The sequence below is a fragment of the Gallus gallus genome, chromosome 7 (assembly GCF_016699485.2).
Source record: "Gallus gallus isolate bGalGal1 chromosome 7, bGalGal1.mat.broiler.GRCg7b, whole genome shotgun sequence".
Taxonomy (NCBI): Eukaryota; Metazoa; Chordata; class Aves; order Galliformes; family Phasianidae; genus Gallus; species Gallus gallus.
Window position 1 is genome coordinate 15940818 of NC_052538.1, and position 19325 is coordinate 15960142.

The 19325-nt window shown below is 58.1% G+C and overlaps 3 protein-coding genes across 4 annotated transcripts; 1 reads left to right on the top strand and 2 right to left on the bottom strand.

Annotated features, from left to right (window-relative positions):
- Window positions 1–879: 879 nt before the first annotated feature.
- HOXD12 (homeobox D12) lies at window positions 880–2482 on the bottom strand. The gene is made up of 2 exons (NM_205249.2): window positions 1914–2482; window positions 880–1642 (listed from the first exon to the last, which is right to left on the bottom strand). Exons 1-2 carry the CDS (start codon window positions 2473–2475, stop codon window positions 1404–1406), a joined length of 801 nt encoding a protein of 266 aa, NP_990580.1. The 5' UTR covers window positions 2476–2482; the 3' UTR covers window positions 880–1403.
- Window positions 2483–6563: 4081 nt separating this feature from the next.
- On the bottom strand, window positions 6564–9114 carry HOXD13 (homeobox D13). The gene is given in 2 exon segments (NM_205434.1): window positions 6564–7865; window positions 8446–9114. Coding segments are annotated over 2 exon segments (912 nt in total). The 5' UTR covers window positions 9107–9114; the 3' UTR covers window positions 6564–7614.
- A 2598-nt stretch (window positions 9115–11712) lies between these two features.
- Window positions 11713–16278, top strand: EVX2 (even-skipped homeobox 2). 2 transcript variants are annotated; one of them, XM_046943751.1, is made up of 4 exons: window positions 11713–12379; window positions 13112–13971; window positions 14971–15209; window positions 15579–16278. In XM_046943751.1, the coding sequence occupies exons 2-4, from the start codon at window positions 13548–13550 to the stop codon at window positions 16224–16226; spliced, it is 1311 nt and encodes a 436-aa protein (XP_046799707.1). In that variant the 5' UTR covers window positions 11713–12379; window positions 13112–13547; the 3' UTR covers window positions 16227–16278. The 2 variants fall into 2 exon arrangements, with proteins under 2 accessions (XP_046799707.1, XP_015145082.1); XM_015289596.4 differs by having other exon boundaries at window positions 11713–13971.
- Window positions 16279–19325: the final 3047 nt, after the last annotated feature.

Below are 19325 nucleotides of genomic sequence, written 5' to 3' on the forward strand. Positions count from 1 at the left end.
TTTTTCAGCTCCGCAATCTCAGCCGGGGCACTCTCGCACTCGCGGCCCTGCGGCAGCACGGGGCCGTGTGCCGGAGAGCTGCAGCACAGCACTGGGGAGCGGGATGCGGGGAAAATCGATTTCATTCCCGTCCTAAAGCTACGCTCGGTCGGCGTGGGAGCCGCTCCCAGTCCCCCTGGTCGAGTTTCTCCTCTGAGGTTTATAACTGGACAAAGAAAAAAAAGAAAAAGAAAAAAAAAAAAAAAGAAAGAAAAGAAAAAAAAAAAACCCGAGAAAGTGTCCCCCCTTTCCCTCGTAAAAACCTCTGCGGAAACGGCCGCGGGGACAGTCTCGGGAAATAATGAAACCTCCCTGCTCGCCCCTCTCCTGCTCCCGCAGTACCTCGGGGTGAGAGGGGCCCTGAGCGGCCCGGCCGCCCCCAGCCCCGGCCCCAGCGGCACCGCCCGCTCCCCCCCCTCCCGTCTGTTTGGGGCCGCGCTTGGACAAGGCCAAAGTCAGCGGCGGAGGAAGGGCAGGGCCCGGCCCGGCCACCTGGGGCGGCCACCGGCGAGAGCCGCCCGCGGCCGGGCCGTGGAGGTCGCGGTCGCTCTGCCCCGGCGCTCCGGGGCCGAGCCGGCTGCGGGAGGGCTCGGCGGGCGGGACGTCGGCCCGGCCCCGCGGGGAGCGGCGACCCCCCGGAGCTCCGCTCCTCCCGTCCCGCCGCAGCCGTCGGGGCAGAGCCGTCGGGGTGGGCGGCGGCAGCGCGGGGCGCGGAGCGGCGGTGCCGGCGGGCGCGGAGTCGGTGCGCGGGTTACGCGCGGGCCTCGCGCGAGCGTCACGTGCCCTCTCCGCCGGGCCGCGGCTGTGGATGCGAGCGGGGCCGGGAAAAAAACTACCAAATGAAAACTAAAAAGGTTTATTTGGTAACCGCTTTGTGCGATCTGTGCTCCAACAGGTTATTCCAAACCACAAAACACGCGAGCGCCGCATGCTCGCCTTCAGAAGCGGGGAACACATGAAGGGACCAGCCGGCATTTACAGACGTCTTTACTAGGCATTATTCTTTTATTCTTTTTTTTTTTTTTTTTTCCTGCAAAGTGGTGTTTACATACAGTTAAAAAGGCATCGATTTTAGTTTAGCGCCGCACGTTCTCCGGGGAAAGAGGGGGTTAGAAGAGGGAGAAGATCTATATAAAAGGAGAAAGAAAGGGGGAAAAGCTGATAATACGGGTTTCAGTGCTGGGCTGGCTCGTCTTCTTCGCTCTGCCTAAGAGCTCAGCGGTTGCCGACGCACGCGGGGATCCTACGCGTTCCGAGAGCTCGGCTTAAAGGGGAAAACCCACCCAGCTCCCGCCTCGCAGCCGCGACCACACGCTACTCTACGGGGCGAACGCAAGTTCATGCGGGAACGGGCGGGCGCCGCGCTAGTACATAGAGAGCGCCTGCTCGCGCATTACCACTCTTTTCTTTTTCATTCGTCGGTTCTGAAACCAAATTTTCACTTGCTGGTCGCTTAAATTCAGTCTGTTTGATAGTTCTTTCCTCTTCTGTCGGTTAATAAACTCATTGAGGAGAAACTCGTTTTCCAATTCGGCGATTTGCTGTTTTGTGTACGGTTTCCGTTTCTTTCGCGATCTCCCCTGGGTGGGGCACCAAGGCAAACCTACAACAAACACGTCTATAATTTAGCGGGGCACGGCTGTGGGTTACGGAGGACACACGCAAAGCCGCGAGGCAGAGGGGCAACGTTAGGTCGGCACAATCTGGCACGGCACGTCTGACAGCACGATTTTATCCACCCCCCCGGTCGGGTTAAGCTATCGCCAACAGAACGGGTTACGGGGGGAGGGAGGGGTACAAACAATTACAGGCAGCTCTTAGAAAGCACGAAGCGCTAGGTCGCCTCGGACTAAAGCGAGAGATTTAAGGCATACCATCCTGCACTGAAGGTCTGAGGCATGACTGGACTGCCGCGGGCTGAACTGTCAGGTTCAAGTTGACCGAATTCTTGATGTCCTCCTTTAGGCTGGAAGTGCAGGAATTCACTTCAAAAAGAGCGGCCGAGCCGTGCAAGCTCCTCGGCAGGCTCGAGTGGTCATACTTTGCGGGCTTTAAGTTGGCTGCGTGAGTAATAGTTGGGTCATTTGCGAAAGATTGCCTCTGCCTGCATCTTTCCTCTTGTTTGGAGCTCGCGTCGTGGGCGTAATATTTACTGTTTTCTTCCAGGCACTCTTTGTTGCTGTTGGAGCTGATGCTGATTGGAACGGAGCCGGGGAGGTACGGCTGCGCCGCGCCGCCGAACGCGTGGCCCTGCGGCTGAGCTGCGCACGGACTGGGGCACGTCCACGGGATCGAGCTCCGGGGGTAGGAAATGGTGGGCAGAGCCGCCAACTGACTGCCATTAGCCCGCAAATTGGGAAAATAAAAGGAATCTGGAGATTGCAAGTTCAAGAGAGAACCAACGTAGCCAGATCTGTAGAGACTGCGATCACACATTTCCAACAAAGGACTTCAGCTGTTCTTACAGCAGTATTTAGTTACAACAGGGAATAAGCGGAAAGCCTAAAACGATTGGACGAAACTTTGCAGACAGGTTCTTCAAAGCCGGTAATTTCAGCACCGCCTCCAGCCACCGAGCCACGGTGTCCCCCCCCCCTTCCTTTTTTTTTTTCTTTTTCCCTCCTTTCCCCCCCCTTTATAAAAGTCTTATGATAACACTTGAAATATGAAAATACCGGACTCGCAAGGGGGAGGGGAAAACATGGTCTCCGCTTCTATAAAAGTGCCTGGGACTGGCTGGCAGAGCCGCAGCGCCAGCGGAAAGATGCGGAGAAAACAAACCCCCGGCCGGCGCTGAGCAGAGCCCCGGGGAGGGCAGCGGCCGCGGAATGGGGTGCCCGGTGCGGGGCCGCAGCTCCGTGCCCGCTGCTCTCGGCGGGGGAAGGGGCCGTGGCCGTCCGGGCACACGGATGGGCTCTGCCCTGTGCCGACGGGGCACCGCGGTGTGCGTGCTCGGAGCGCGGCTTTCACCCGTTTTATACACGCATTTGTTTTAGTTGCGAGCAACGTGATATGCATCTGCATACGCTCGCAATTAAACTATTAATTGATGGGTTATTGGCGGGATTGTCTTTCTGTTGCACTACTGACCGGTGGTCTCGGAGGCTTTCCCAGATTTGCACCCTACTCTTCTTACCCCTTCCACCTTCCGTCCTAACTCCAACGCTAGGCACGTTTTCAAACGACTCTTCTAAATCTGGCCGCTCGTTTCTTGAATTCTTAAGAGGCAATAACAATGGCAGCAAGAAGGAATTCCTTGAGCGGAGCGCCGAGATTCAAAACAAACCAATAGCATCCAAAGGCTGCGCGGGGGAACACCGGCGAGGAGAACGCCCCGGTACCCCGCAGCAGGGCACGGGATGGCTGCGGCGGGCAGGGCCGGACCGGCGCCGGGCTCGGAGCCCGCTGCCACCTCCCGAGCTGCGGCCGGGCAGGTTTCGTCCCTAAGAAGTAAACCATTCCTTACGGTGATACGGATATATATAGAGAGAAATTGAGAGATGGTTATATGTACGTATGTACGTGTCTCTCTCTCTCTGTGTCGTGTATATGACATTTTTGAAGGCTCACACCAGAGCGCGGCTGTCCCTCTGTCTCTCCCGCTTTCCTCCCCGCTCCCGAGTACGAACCAAACCCCATCTGACCGCATCCTCGCGGCAGGCAGCTCGAGTCCTTTCCAGACCGCGCGGGGTGGCAGACAGTCTGCTTCCTGCGGAGACAAGCCGAGCCCCCGTGTCTCACCCAGAGACGCGATATCCCCATAAAACAGCAGACTGCAAGGCCAAGGGCTGGAGCTGCCCGGCAGGCAGCGGCCGGAGCCCTGAGAGCTGCGAGGCGGCTCCGCGCCGTGCGGCCGCTGCGGGACCGTCGGCCCCTGACCTCGGCCCTGCCCGAAGGGATCCCCGGGTCCGAGCGGACCCCGCTTCGGGCCGAAGCCCAGATCCCGAACGTCGTCACCTTCGCGGCTTCGATTTTAAAACTCGAGCCCAGTTAACAGGTAGGGTTAATTTTCCGTGTTATTGTGCTCTTCATCGTAGTTTTAATCTCGGTTTTATTTCCACGCCGAGATCAGAGGCACTGCCCCGCTTGACGTTTTCCTAATCAAATTCATCTTTCTGTCTAATGGGAAATTGGGGTGAATTCTGCAGTAATTTCATTGCCCTGGAAGAAATGTTGAAACGATTGCGCTCCCCTGAGCACACGGACCACACAAGCGTCGCTGGAGGATATTACTGACCGCTGCCCTTAATTTTTATTGTTTGAGTTATGTCTGCCAATTGCATCTCCCTCTTATTAACTTATTTGTTTTCCGCCTTTTTTTTTTTTCTCCCCGCGAGCCGAGGTGACCGCTTCTTTCCATAATCGCCTTTTGCGAAAGAGCTGGCTCCGATCGTCGGCTCTGGGAAGGCAGAAGGACCGCACTGTGCTTAAAGCCCGTATTTTTTTCCCTCGCAATAAACACGAGGAACGGCTGTGAGTTCCCCGTTACCGGAAAGGTGACGCTTCAAACTAACTTTTACGAGCTTTGAGAAAACGGAGCTCGCAATTAATGCTCGTCTGTAATCGCTAATTAATGCCGCGAGAGATATGGAAAGCGAAATCCCGAGGAGCGGGAGGGCAGCGAGCTTTGTGCTCAGGTCGGCAGGGAAAGCACCGCGCACCGCCCGATGCGGGCACGGCTCCGCGCAGCGCACGGCCGCCCCGGGCTCGTGGTTGGCAGCCGCAGCCGCTCCCGCGGTGTCCGCCGCCGCTGTCTGTACAGGAAATGTCACCGGGCTGCCCCGGGCTCTGCTTTCACACACTCCTTTCCGCTCTCTCTCCTTCTCTTTTATTTTTGTTTATTTCTTTGTTTATTTTAACAGGCAACCGGATCGGCCTCGGCCTCCTCGCCGATCACCCCTCAATCCCTCCCGCGCGTTCCCGCAGCGGAAGGACGCGGGCGGCTCCGCGTGTGAGCGCGCAGCTCGGCTCAGCTGCGCCTGGCGAGCGCTGGAAGCCGCCTATGCCGGCCCTTGTCCAGGAGATGGCAGGATTGCCTCAGCCATGCCGGGCCCGGGCCGGCCCTGCAACGCAGCGCCGCGCAACCGCGCATCCGCAGCCCGCTCGGCCGAGGTCCGCGTTATCCTCCGCGAGGATGCCCGCGTGTCCGGCGGGCCGTACGGCTTTGCTCGGAGCTCCTCCGGCCGCGGGCAGAGTGCGGTGAGCGGCGGGGCCGGGCCGAGCGTGGGACGGAGGCCGGCACCGGGCTCCCGGTGGCGTCGGGCCGGGAGCACACCGGGCCCGCACCGGCTCCGGTACCGGCAGCGAGAGCTCGGCGTTCGGCTCTGCCCCACCCGCAGCAATGCCCCGCATCCCGGCGGCTGTTTTCGTAACGCTTCCGCACGTCGTTAGAAAAGGAGAAGGCGGCTCCTTTGCAGCTGGTCCCGATTTGCCGGCCTGCCCGGGCTTCCTCCTGCCCCGCGAAGGGAGTTTCAGCCTTGGCCTCCGAAATACCGGCGCCGCGAAGCCCGACGCCGAGGCCGCAAGAAGGCGCAGCCCGGAGGGCCAGAGAGGTGCGGAGCTCCCGGAGCGTCGCTGAGGCCGAATGGATGCAGCGGGGGAGGCGCCAGGAGCCCGAAAAAGAAGAATCTGGAGAATTTTTCTCATGCAAAGAAAACAAGGCTGCAGCATCAGAGAGGGCTCCTCCAGGCACCATGTGCCCCCAACCCCCCACTTTTTTGGTTTTTTTTTTCTTTTTTTTTTTTTTCCCCCAGAACCGAACGAAAGGCACCGCTAGCTACAAAACCTCAAGCGTTCCGAATTGTTTTTTTTGGGGGTCCGGTTCAGGGAAAAAAAAAAAAAAAAAAAAGCTCTCTAAAAGTCCGTGAGTGTGCGAGAGGAAGAGAAAGGGGAAGGAAGAGGGCGGAGGAGGCGGGCGATGGCTCCCCGGTGGCTGCCGCCGGGCGCGGAGCCCATGGGGGCCCCGTCCGGGCCGGCGGTGGGGGGCAGCGGGGCTCCACCGGAGCCGGAGCGGCCTCGGTAAGGCGAACAAAGGCGCCGGGGCCGGAGCAGGGCAGGCAGAGCCGCCAGCCGGGGCGCGGGAGAGAGGCCGCTCTCCCCAGCAGCATTTCTTCTCCGCAAAAACCTTCCCCGGCGAAAAGGGCCTCTCGGGTCCGGCTTTCCCTCGTCCTCCACGTCCCCCACTGTTCTGTCTCTCCTCGCGGAAGAACCGCGGCCCCGAGCGCGTCCCGTGCGGCGCTGCGGCCCCCGAAACGCCCTGCTGCGGGAAGAAGGCCAATTTCCTCCTCTTTTCGGATACATCGAAAAGAAATCGTTTTATTAAAGTTGGGTCAGAAACAGTTTGGCAACGTCGTAAACGGCTGGGAAGTTCAGCCCGTGCTTCCAGCACGACGTGAAAGCAGACTTTGAGACAAGAAGGGAAATAAAAATGGTTTATGGAGAGATAGTCTGACCGTACGTCTTACCACGTACACGGGAAATCAAAGCGTTTAGAGCAATAGGATATTATAATAAATAATACTAGATCGAAACACACACCATTTAATAATTACACGAGGCACATGAACAGGGAGGACATCGCTTCTCTTTCCCAGGAGCTGACCTCCCTGCGTATAGCATAACATGCACGCTAGGTTTAAAATTACAAAAACCCAACCGAGTCCCAGCCTTTCGGCCTACATAAATTATGGCATCTTTTGAAACGAATCATTTATTGCTTCTGTCATTAACACCCGTTTAGTTTTGCAAACTGAAAGTTAGCGGTGAACTTCACTTCTCCGACCGGGAAGTGCGTTATGCGCAGCGCGGGGTCCGCACGGAGGTACGTGCGCACCTCGGGACGGGACGGGACGGGACGGGACGGGATGGGACGGGGCGGCCGGAGGGGACCCCCGGGCGCTGCTGCGGGGAGCATCGCTGCCCCTTCGGATCCAAGGAGAGGAGCCGAGGCCGCGCTCCGTACCCCAGGAAAAGCCGGTAGCAGATTGCCCGCCAGCAAAATCAAATCATAAAGAATAAAAAGAGCGATCCCACTGCAGTGCAAACAATTCCCTTCCGGAGCCGCTGCTTCCGACATCCGCGGAGCCCCGTGCGGACTCCGGCAAGGCGGCTTTTGCCGGCAGTGACTGCGGGAACGCCGCTCACTCGCGTTTTCCGACCAATACACCAAATCGAGTCCGACACTTTCGGGCACCGGCCGACGTTCGGAGATAAAAACCCCGGGTCCCCTCCCCAAAGAGATAAGCATTTAAGAAAGTTATAAATGGAACCGTTCGACACGTTTAAATTCGTTTATACTGGCCTAGAGGGAAGGATAGAAAATATAATTAATATTAATATTATTTTTTTTTAAAAAAGGAAGGAAGAAACAACGCTAAAGTCACGGCTTGTCGGCGCTCCCTTCCACCGAGAGAACAACGCCGGCTTTCACGGGAATAGAAAACAATTCACGAAACTTCGCCACCGCTGGAAGGAGAAGAGAAAAAAAAATATTAAATATATTTTCAAGTCTTTCCAAAAGTCCGCAGCTGGTCGTAAACGGAGGTTGTATATCCGCCACTGTCCGCAAGGAATCGATCAAGAAACGTTGTCTTTCAGTTTGGAGACTATTTTCTTATCCTTCACCCTCCTGTTCTGAAACCAAATGGTGACCTGGCGTTCGGACAGGTTCGTGGCCGCGGATATCCTTCGCCTCTTGTCCTTGTTAATGAACTTGTTAATGGCGTATTCGTTCTCGAGTTCCTTAAGCTGGAGCTTGGTGTAGGGCACTCTCTTCTTCCTCCCGCGCCGGTAGACGCACATCTCGGGCTGGTTTAGTGCAACGTCCCCTAAGGAAAAGACACGACGTGAAAAATTAGAATTTTATGACAGGCGTTTAAAGCGTAGCCGATTCTTGTCGGGCGCTGCTTTTCACGGGCAAATAAATAACGGCGGCTTGTTTACAGTTTATTATTATTTACACCGCCCCATTAGCCGCGCGTCGGGCAGCCCCGCGCCTGACGGACTGTCATCACTGTGAGCGGCGCGGCGGGGCTGGCAGAGCGCACAGTCGGCCCTTTGCTGCGCGCTGCCCGCTTTGTTTGCATGTGGTTAGCGCCGGCGTGCCCCGCTGCTCGCGGCCTCTTAAGTGCTGTGGGGCCGGGTCGGCGGGCTGCCGGGGAGCGGAGGAGCCTCCGAGCCACCGTCCCGCAAACGGAAATACGGACCGAGGCGCGACGGGAGGGAGAAGCAGAAGGAGCCCGGGGCCCCGCCACCCGGGTGCCCCGCCGGGTGCGGCTTCCTGGGGCGGCCGGGGAAGAGAGATCCCCCGAGCCTCGGGCCGCCCCGCTCCGGGGGAGGGCTGGGGGCGGCCGGCGGGGGGCTCGGCTCGGCTCCGCTCGGCTCGGAGCGGTTCTCGCCCTCGCGTACCTGGAAAGGACGATTTCCAGAAGTGCGAGCTCTGTGTCTGATCTTTGGCACAGTACACCTGGCCGTTCCAGCCATTAGCCAGAGTCCAGGACTGATAGCCCTCCATGGATATGTACGTTTCGTGTCTCGGTTCCCCAGAGCCAAACGTTGAGACCATGTCTATGTACCCAGGAACGTGCTGGTAGGGGTTTGTATAGCCCTGGTAGAAGGACACTTCTTTAGCCCTGGTGGAGACTTCATTGGCGGGGACACTCGTGCTGGTCAGACTGGAGACGTCCATGTACTTTTCCACGGGAAAGCCGCCAATGGAGGCATGGGGGGGAGACTTCAGGGCGTTCTGCTGGATCCCAACCCCGTGGGACATCCTGCAGCTATAGTATCCGTTGCCAAAGTGATACCCGTAGCCGAGCGCGGGGGCGGCGGGCGGTGCGCCGGAGCCCGGGCAGTCCTTGGCCGGGGGGTCGGGCCGCGCCGCCGCCCCCGAGCGCTCCCCTCCGCCGGCGTAGGCGAACCCCGAGGCGGCGGCGGCGGCGGCGGCGGCCGCGCGGCCCGTGTGCGCCGCGCCGAAAACGGGCGAGGAGAGAAAGTTACGGCACTGCCCGGGGGTGCCGCCGCCGCCGCCGCCGCCGCCGCCGCTGCTGTCGCCGCGCAGTCCGTCCATCTCCCAGCTCGCTTCTTTGCTCATGGCCTTGCACATCGCGGGCGGCGGCGCGGTCCCCGGCCGGGCATGGCGCAAAATTGTTATTTGCCTCCAACAGGTTGGATCCTGGCGGTACGTTTATAAAAAGCAAGTCCGGGTCGAGGGGGGGGAAGCGGGGGTGGGGGCGGCCGGCCCCAGATTAGTTTGCCTCAGCCCGGGGGGCTGCTCATAGGCTGCCGCCGGAGCATGTGACCCTCCCGCCGCCTCGCAGCCCCCCGGCTCGCACCGACGGGGCCCCCCCGACGCCGCGCTCCCGCCTCCGGGCCGGCCTCGCCCCCGCCGCTTTCATCCCCCCGCCCGCCTGCCCGCTGCTTCAAAAGGGCCTTCGGACCTTCGGTTCTCCGCTGGCCTTTTGAAGCCGCGGGCAAAGTATCTGAGTCCGGCTTCCCCGATGGCCCCATCTCCCGACTTTCTTTCTTTCTCTCTTTCCCCCCCCTCCCCCCCCCCCCCCCCCTCCCCCCCGAAATTATCTCATTTCCTCAAATACCTTTGCTATGATCTAACGGAGCTAGGGGTCTGCTCCGGCTCCGTTGGTAGCCGGCACTTTCGAAGTTGCTTCTCTCGTAAATGTTTGCCGCAGAAATACACACTGTTCTGCGTATTATATACATTGCGTAGTCCAGGAAAAGGGAGAAAACAAGCGAAGAGAAGGCGATCTATTTGTCTTTCCCCAAAACTTTCCCCACAGACTCGTTGTTACGGGCGCTTTTAATAGCTAACCCGCACGGACGGCCTTTGCGTTTTCCCAGTCCCTCAAACCAAGGCACCTACGGGAACGAAGAGATTTCACAGCAACGCGGAGAAAATTGTCAAACTGGTTTTTAATCTCCAAACCTGCGCCGTAGCATCTCGTCTCTGTATTGAGTGCCATCTCTTTATGTACCCTCTTCTCATTAAGTACCCTCATCTCCTTAGTTACCCCCGTCTCTTTCTGTACACTCATCTCTTTTGTTACTCCCATTTTTTTTTCGTTCATGTACTCTCATCCCTTTCTTTATTTCAACGTTAAACAAACAATCCGTTCTGAGGGCGGAGAAGTTCCCTCGGATCTCTCTCAGAAGCTGCCCTCGATCCGTCGGGTGAGCGCAGCCGCTCCGGGCCCTGCGTACCCCGAAGCGCAACGGGAACCGCGGCGTCCCGGCCCGGACGAGCGCTCCGGGCTGAACATAAACACCCGCCCGGCGGCTTTTCGGACGGAGCCCCGTTTTATTGCCTAAACGGAGGCCAGCCCCAAAAACGATCGCACAACCGGACGCCGCCGGACCGCAGCCCGCGTTCCTCGGGGCGCGACCGTGCCGAAGGCCCCGCGTGACCCGGGGACGCGCCGCAGCTCTTTCCGCTTCGAAGCACGGACCGACCGCGTCGCAGCGCGCCGACCTTCCCTACGGGCCGGCGTGCGGCGGGGGCAGAGCCGGGCGGAACGCGGCGCACCGAGGCGGACGGCGGCGGCCCAGGGCAGCGCGCAGCCTCCGCCCCGCGCAGCGAGCGCGCAAAGCCGCGCAGAGCCGCCAGGTGGCGCGCGCCGCGCCTGTCGCCGCCCGCCGCGGGCACCGCGCGGGGCTCCGCGCTCCGAGCGCCCCGCGCTGCCCGGCTCTGCGCTGCGCGGAGACGTTGCGCGGCCGCGGAGCCGTGCGGCAGAAGGGGGAGCCGGCAGCCCCGCTGTCCTTCTGGCCCTGGGAGCGGCTGGCTCGCTGCGAGCCGCGTTCCAATTAAATGGAGTGCCCTCGTGTTTTCTCCAGGGCTAAGATTTAATAAAAGTGTACCGAAAATATCCTTTGATGCCTGCGGTAATAACTTTCAAGGTAAAAATAAAAAGTTTGGCCCCGGGCCTGAGCAGATCTTTAAAATCATAGGAGCAACTGAGTAAACTTCGTCTATTTTGCCGCTCTCTGCAACTTCCTCCTCGTTTGCCCGTTCATTTCGGTGTAAAGCAGGAGGCTCCTTACGTTGTGCTGTTGTTTTGTGGGGGAGGAAAATAGAGAAAGGGCAGCATCGGTGCGGTAAATGCGCCCAGTGTGATGGGACTGTCACTCTTCGATGGGCGGTTTGTGGGTGGGTTGCCGGTGTAAGTCACGGACTGCACGGGGGCACGGTTTTGTCGTTCAGATTCTTAGCGAAAGGTCATTAGAACACGTTGTTTTCCCCGCGTACGAACGTAGCTATAATTGAAGGCTCACCGCACGTAAGCGAAGAACCGGAATTATTCCAAAGGTCCCAAATGGAACGGACGCCCACCAGCACCCCCCGCACGGCCGGCCCCGCCCGTTCCCTCCCGCCGGCCGCACTGCAGTCCGTCCCCGCGTGGTGCCGCGCTCGGGGCGCAACCCGCGTCCGTCGGGGCTCGGCGGCCCCGCGGCGGTATCCCCGAAGGCCTGGGCAGATGCTCGCTCCGTCACCGCGTTTAAGAAAACAGACGAGGGCGCCAAACGACAGCAATAAACCCGCCGCACGCTTCCGCTCCGCCTCCCTCTCCCCCTCCGCCGGGCCGTGCGGGCGGCTGCGGGGTTCCGGCTCGCGGTACCGGCGGTACATCCATCTCTCTCCCCCCGCTGCGCGCAGCCCCGTCCCGCCGCAGCGCCCCGGTGTCCGCCCGGCCCCGTGCCCGCCGCGACGGCCCGCGGGCGAGGAAAAGTCGCTATTGACTTTAGTCTGGTTTTGGGCTGTAAAACGCAGGACACCACAGTGCAGGAGAAATTCACATTTCAAAGGGTTGACATGAAACGATCGTTAATGGAAGGGTGGATTTCGCAAACAACGCCTAGAATGTTTCCTAAATATTTCACGGAATGTTTAGGGAGACTTTCACACGTTATTAAAAAAAAAAAAAAAAAAATCTGACAAGTATCCCATTTTCGAGCTATGAATCATGCGCAAGAGCACCAGAACTTAGGAGATGTGTGTGACCGACATGAGCGGGAGAGCTCCGCTCGCAAAAAATCCGACCCGCGTTGGGCCACCAAAGCCTCGGCTTCTCGGGGTCTAACCACGGGATGATGCGGGAGGGGGGGGGAGGTGGAAATCACGGCAAGGATAAAGGCCGGGCAGCTATCGGGGAGCGCTCCGGAGATGCTAACGACAAAGGATCTATCTTCGTTTAAATGGTCGCCATCGGCGTCATTATTACGGGCAAAGTTAGCGCTGAAGGGCCACTTCCCGAGCGCCGCGGGTGCGGAGCGTGGCAGCCCGTAGCCCCGCAGCGGCACGGAACGGAGCGATGAGCTCACGGAGCCACAGGTAACGCGGGGGGCCGGAGGGGTCAGCCCCTGTTGGGGACAACGCCCGCGCGTCGGTCACTCCGGCATTTGTCATAATAATGCTCTGAAATGGGCGGTGGGGAGGGAAGAAGGGCTGGAGAGAGGAGCCCGCTGCCCACGCGGCTGCGTTTCGTACCCTTCGAGCTCTTCTCCCTGCTATCAGAGCGAACGTTGTCCCATAGGGCAGCTTCGCCGGCGAACGGTTACGGGAAGTAGAAAGAATACCGCGTGTAAGGACGCAACGAAGAGATGCATCGGGAAGCAGGGATGCTAACCGCTGTTTCAATTTGCGGGCGGCTGCTGGAGGTGCGCCCGAAGCGCGGCGTGCAGCGGGCACGTCAAGTCCCAGCGCAGGGCTCGGGGTGTGAGGGGGTGCACGGGGGTGCCGCAGAAATGCCGCTATAAAAGTACGAACGCGGTCGGAAGATGGGAGGGAAAAGTAACGAGGTGTCAGCGGCGGAGATGCTCTCCCCGCCGCTCTCGTGCCGGCGGCTCCGCGCGTCGCGATCCAATCCGCCTCCCAGCTAATAATAAAGAAAAGCGTTATCTAACATTTAGCGTGTGGTTCTGTCCGAGGACAAATGAGAAAGAAGCTGCATCATTAGGACCTAAAAGGCAACAAAACAAAAATCAGAGCATAATGATGCACCTAAATGAAGGGGGAAATGTTGCACAGCTCATTTTATTAATCAGACTGTCAATTTCACCCCAGAGGCCAAACCCCAGAGCAATTCAAGCAGGATCTGATCAAGCTGAGGACGAGAGCTTTGCTCCTCACTTCTCGTCTCTCTTTCTTTCCACCTGGATATATTTGTCTGCTCAGAAGCCGCCTTCATTATCCACTGACAGGAGCTTGTATTTATTTGCTTATAAACCTGTTACAATAAATGATTATTCGAACGGCGTCATTCGTACCTTAATGACGAGCGCTACTTTTTGATGAATGACATTTCGGGCTAGGAAGGATGTATGGGTCATTTTGACCAGTCATTCCCTCGCTTTGGCATCCCACAGTTTTTACGCCTCCCTCAAAAAGAGATAATAATATTTAGAGACGCTCTCCGGGCTGAATGTGAATTAGCCCCTGCCGCAGCTCATCATTAGTACGGGACCAGCCCTGCAACTTTGACATTTTTTATAAAGCTGAGATGATGGAAAGAATAAGAAAAGAGATGATCCTGATGGAGAGAGGGCTGCACAGCCCTACGGCTGGCAAAAGGCTCTCGAATTTGTCAGACTCAGCTGGAAATGCGGTGCTGGAGGCCCTCGAAAATTCGCAGCACACTGGTCGCCTCAGCCCGAGACTAACTTCCTCCTCCCTGCACGGCGCGATAGGGGACATCTCCGCCAAAGGCAAATTCGAAATAGACGCTTTGTTCAACCTGCAGCATCCGAGCGGCGAAAGCACCGTCTCGTCCGAAATCCCGCCGTCGGAAAGCAGGAAGAAAATCAGCCTTTATCCCGAAGTGGCTCAAGAGGCAGAGATGAACAGCGACGTGGAGGTGGGCTGCTCGGCGCTGCGCTCCCCGGCCAGCCTGCCTTCCTCGCAGCTCAAGGAGAACGGCACCAAAGGTAACTCGCCGCTCTCGCCTCCAGCGAGCCCCGCGCTTCGCCGCCCGCGTTTCCAGAGCCCGGCGACGCCGCCGCCACCGCCAAAGTTGCTGCCCTCTGCCCACGGCGCTCTCTCTTCCGCGGAGGCAGCGCCGGGGCTGTAAAACGTTACGGGGCTCGCCGCGCTGTTCCCGCAGCCGCGACGCGGCTCGGCCGCGTGTGTGCGTGCCCGAAGCCACCGCCGTGCGGGGATGCGGCCGGGACGGATGTGGGCACCGTCACCCACCCACCCACTCGCCCGCAGCTAGGGAAACCCTTCTCCTTATTTTTTTCCGCGAGCTCCCGGAGCTCGGCGCGTCTCTCGAGCTGTACATATATGTGTGTGGATGTGTAGCTACACATACATATATTAAATTAGTGAGCCAGAGAGAAGTGTGAGGAAACGGTCCTTATTTGTCCGCGTTTGCCCTTCTCTGTGTACACGCAGCGTGCCATTCCGTGGCCATTTAAGAGTAATTGGGCATTGTTCACCGTTCCTCTGTTTATAGCGGAGGCTCAGAGGCAGCCCCGTCTGTCTCCGCTTTGCGGGGCGCGGTGACGGGCGGTGGTTGTTATTATCGCTGTAATTGGGGAGGGGGAGCCAGGTGAGCGCGGATCTCCTAGGGGCACGGTGCGTGCCTTTTTCGTCAAATGTGCCAAAGAAAGCGAGGCAGCCTCGACGGAACGCGCGAGGAAAATCGCCCTTAAGGCTGCTCGGCTTTGCTTCGCCCCTAACGGCTCCGAGCCCTTCCCGAGGCACGGTGGTTTCAGGCACGGCACGGCCCGATTCTCTCAAAGGGAGGGGGGTGGGGTGGGGGGGGAAAGGAAGAAAGAAAGAAAGGCAAAAAACCCACCCCAACCTCAACCGTATCGATCCCATTAACAGCCGCGATTTGTAACGCTGACAGCTCGCGGCGGGGCAGGGCGGCCGGTTCGGGGGCAGCCCCGCCGGCCGCTCTCAGCCCGCTGCTCGCCCCGCAGGCTTCGCGGAGAGCAGCCCGGCTCCCAGCACCCCCGCCGCCCCCGGGCTGGGCCTGCACGGCGGCAGCGCGCTGAGCGGTTCGGCGGCGGGGGCAGACCAGGTGCGGCGGTACCGCACCGCCTTCACCCGCGAGCAGATCGCCCGCCTGGAGAAGGAGTTCTACCGCGAGAACTACGTGTCGCGGCCGCGCCGCTGCGAGCTGGCGGCCGCCCTCAACCTGCCCGAGACCACCATCAAGGTACGGAGCCCCCCCCCCCGACCCTGCACCCCCGCGGGGCTCCGCGGCCGAGCGGCCCTTGGCCGTCTCCGCACCGGGAAGGTTGCGTTCGCCCCTTCGGCCGTTTGATCTCGTCAGATCTCGTCGCTAGCCGATTTCCCGGGGAGGAGAGGGGAGAGAAAACGCGGCTGTTCGGCTCGGGGGGAGAGGGACGAGCCGCGGTGCCGGGAAGCGGGGAGGGGGGATCGGAGGGGAAACGTTCGCTGTGGGCCGCGGGGACCCCCCGGGCCGCGAGTCCCCCCCCGCCCCCCCGGCGCGGCCGCCCGCCGGTGCCGGGCTGCGGGGCGCGGAACGGAGCTGAGGCCGCGCTGTGCTTGTGTCCCCGCGCAGGTGTGGTTCCAGAACCGGCGCATGAAGGACAAGCGGCAGCGCCTGGCCATGTCCTGGCCCCACCCGGCCGACCCCAGCTTCTACACCTACATGATGACCCACGCGGCGGCCACGGGCAGCCTGCCCTACCCCTTCCACTCGCACGTCCCGCTGCACTACTACCCGCACGTCGGGGTCACCGCCGCCGCCGCCGCCGCCGCCGCCTCGGGGGCCGCCGCCGCGCCCTTCGCCACCTCCATCCGCCCGCTGGACACCTTCCGCGCCCTCTCGCACCCGTACTCTCGCCCCGAGCTGCTCTGCAGCTTCCGCCATCCCGGCCTCTACCAGGCGCCGGCCGCCGCCGGCCTCAACAGCGGCGCGGCGGCCTCGGCGGCGGCGGCGGCGGCGGCCGCGGCGGCGGCGGCGGCGGGCTCGGGTCCGCCGGGGGGCTCGGCGCCGTGCTCGTGCCTCAGCTGCCACAGCAGCCAGACGGCGGCGGCGGCGGCGGCGGCCTCGGCGCTGGGCTCGCGGGGCTCCGCCGCCGACTTCCCGTGCACCGCGGGCGCGCAGCGCTCCGAGAGCGGCTTCCTGCCCTACTCGGCCGCCGTGCTGGGCAAGGCCGCGGTCGCCTCGCCGGAGCAGCGGGAGGAGGCGCCGCTCACCAGATAACCACCCGGGGCTCGGCGCGGGGCCCCCCGGGCAGAAGTTCCTTCTATTTTTCTATAGCGGAGGGCGCGGGGCTCGGGGAGGGGCAGGAGGGAATGCGCTCCTGGGGTTCCTTCGTCCTCTCTCTCTCTCTCTCTCTCTCTTTATTTTTATTTTTTAACAATAACTATTATTATTTCGGTTTGAGATGGAATAAATGGGAAACTCTCGCGCAGGTATTGTACGGAGAGTGGTAGCTCGCGAGGCCGCTGCGGCCGGGCCGGTTACGGGAGGGTGAGACCGACAGCGTGGGGAGAGGCGTTCCGCAGGCTCGTGCTTTTCACCGACCGGAATCCACGCTCTCTGGGAAATACTTGAATCTCTCCGGGTGTAGATGTCGTCCTGAAGCTTTTACGTTGCAGACGTTTTTCTAAATTCGGTTGTTTTGTTTTGTTTTTGTTTTTTGTTTTTTTTTCCCCCCGTAGCGCGTTTCTCCCCTTTCTGTCTCACGCTCGGATTTATTGCTCACGTCGCTCCTGTGCCCCCGCGCAGCCACCGCCGGGCGACCGAGAGCCGCCGCTCCGCACCGCTGCTACGGGAGGGACTGCCGTGAACTCGGAGAAAGGCACATCAAAAAGCACCGGTGTTACCGCCATGTCAATTTTGATGCTAATAATGTGCAGATTATGACGAAAATTGCCAATCATGTTCTCTGATGGACCTCCTTTGAATGTGGAATTGGAAAAAAGTTCCCCGCACAGAGACCTGCTGTCAAGTACTAACAACCCGCTAAGGGAAGTCATTAGAAGAGACAGATAAGAGACTCGGTACATAAAACATTGTTCTCGGTGCATAGAATGTATGTTATTTAATGTTATATCTGTTACCCGAAGTGATTTCGCACAAGAAAGCCACTTTCTTATCATCTCAATTGCCAATTTTCATTTTGGTAACTCGGACGCCCCGGGCAGACTTTTCTCTGTTAAGTCGATGTTCCACCAACGTGAAGAGCCTCATTAAATCAAGCCCAGATATTTCCATAATGCTCCCTACAGAGCCACTTCGCTCTTCCCATAATGAGATTTTTCTGAAGAGTTGAAGCCCTCATCCAACTTGCTATTGCTTGTTTGGGCCCCGTGTGACTCACACACGCGTAGGCGCTCACCAAAATACGCCTCTTATATATTTCGAGTAAGTGTCCCGAAATGCTTATATTTTTTAAGACACTGGATTTTTTGTCATATTCTAATAATGAACTTTCAGGAGATGATTTCAAGGCTACGCCGTTCCGTTCGCTGAACGTAAATCGTAGGCTTCCTTACCGGGCGGGACGGAGCCCTCGGGCGGGGGTAGGGATGGGCAGAGGGAGGAATACCCCGAGGCGGATTTACTGTACAGCCACCGCTGAGGGAACGGGAAAGTACGCGGGGAGACACCCAACCCACCTATCTCGGTTCGTAAGGAACAAACAGCAAGACTACTTATGTACAAAGGTGACGATACCGGCTGTTGTTCACTGAGTTTACACTTAATTTCTTTTTTTTGTTGTTGTTAATTAATATATAATTTAAGGCTAAAGAAGATAGACCAAAACGTAGCACTCTTTTACCAGCTCATCCTTTTCGATTGTTGGAATCGTTTTGTTACGGCCGCGCAGTTTCGGGCTGCGCACGCGGCGCTGTTGGCAATAACGTTTACATTTTTTCCCTAACAGAGATATATGTCGATGAAACGATCGAGGAGAGCGCTGGTTGGTAAAATGAACGTGAATTCGTTTTATGTTAGGTCCGTTGGACCTGGTTATTATACGAAACTGTAAATAAAGTCTTCGTGCTTTAAATATCGCTGGCTGTACGAACTCGCTGTAAAATATTTTACAAACGTGCAATAATTATAAAGCTTTGTATATTACGTTATTTATTGTGTTTGGTCATGTAAAATAAATGTTATTTAAATCAAAGCGGGGTTATTTGTTTAAGAGGCTGCAAAACGTTGCGCGCTGATGTTTGTTTTTAAATATGGCATCCAGGGCTGCGAGAACTTCTTAAAACAACATCTTTAAACGCCTTTTAATACACATATCAGATGGATTAATTCATACTAATCAGTATTTTTACTGCGAAAGCTACGCATTACTCATGTTTATAGCAGATGTGTAATAAGTCCAAACATTGGTTTAGCGTTAATTGGCTGGCTAAACAGCTGCGTGTTTACAAACACTATAGACATATTCCGTAAGAAAAACTGCGGAGAGAAAACATCGCGTCCGCCTTCGGCGCACTGATCCCCTCCCGGGGACAAAACGCGGAGAACACGGGGAGGCTCCGACCGTCCTTCCCCGCAAGGAGGGCCGATGGCGGCGGCCCCATCCCGGCCACGGCCGGCGCTGCGTCGGGAGGAGGGAGCGGCGCTGCGGCCGCTCCGCGGAACGGGCCCTGCGCGCCCCGCGCACCGACCCGAAGGTGCCGCCCCGCAGCCTTCGCGCTCGTCCCGACCGTCCGTATATTTACAGATCGGCCGTAAAATCGATATTTCGATGGAAAAATGCGAGAGTCAATGGTGTGTGCAAAGCAGTCCATTTCTATTCGATTGGAAAAGCGAGATGTCCCTTCCGCGAAATTTTCCTTCACCAACTGCTCACTCTGGCATTAATTACAACGACACGGAAACTATTGGGAATACGAAGGCTGCTTTCACAAGCCATTTTGGCCCTGTAATTTACCATTATTATTGCATTAGCTCTAAATGATACAAGCTGATACTGTCTTTAATTGCAGTTTGGTTAAATATATACTGGAGTAATCCCTGGGGTTTTTCTTAGATAAGTTCTCCCCCCCCCCCCTCTTTTTTTCTCCTTTCTTTCTTTCCTTTTTTTTTTTCTCCTTTCTTTCTCTCTCTCTCTCCTTTTTTTTTTTTTTTTTTTTTCTTTCCTGAACGCCCCCCATTAAAGAAATACGATTATAGTTGCACATTTGGACTGGTGATGTATCACTCTGCTTTTCTGTGCTCTTTGCTAACGCGGGGGTTGTAACCCTTAAAAACAAAAGCATTGAGATAGATGGGAAAGCAAACAGGAAAAGACAGTGGCCAAAAAAACCCTGTCCAAAATAACAGCGTATTTTT

Bases quoted from the DNA above. Each gene is read 5' to 3' on its own strand.
- EVX2 (XM_015289596.4), top strand. From the start codon at position 13,548: ATGATGGAAAGAATAAGAAAAGAGATGATCCTGATGGAGAGAGGGCTG. The intron at 13,972-14,970 runs GTAACTCGCCGC...CTCGCCCCGCAG, and splicing joins CAAGGAGAACGGCACCAAAG to GCTTCGCGGAGAGCAGCCCG. The intron at 15,210-15,578 runs GTACGGAGCCCC...GTCCCCGCGCAG, and splicing joins TGCCCGAGACCACCATCAAG to GTGTGGTTCCAGAACCGGCG.
- HOXD12 (NM_205249.2), bottom strand. From the start codon at position 2,475: ATGTGTGATCGCAGTCTCTACAGATCTGGCTACGTTGGTTCTCTCTTG. The intron at 1,643-1,913 runs GTATGCCTTAAA...TGTTTGTTGTAG, and splicing joins CAGACCTTCAGTGCAGGATG to GTTTGCCTTGGTGCCCCACC.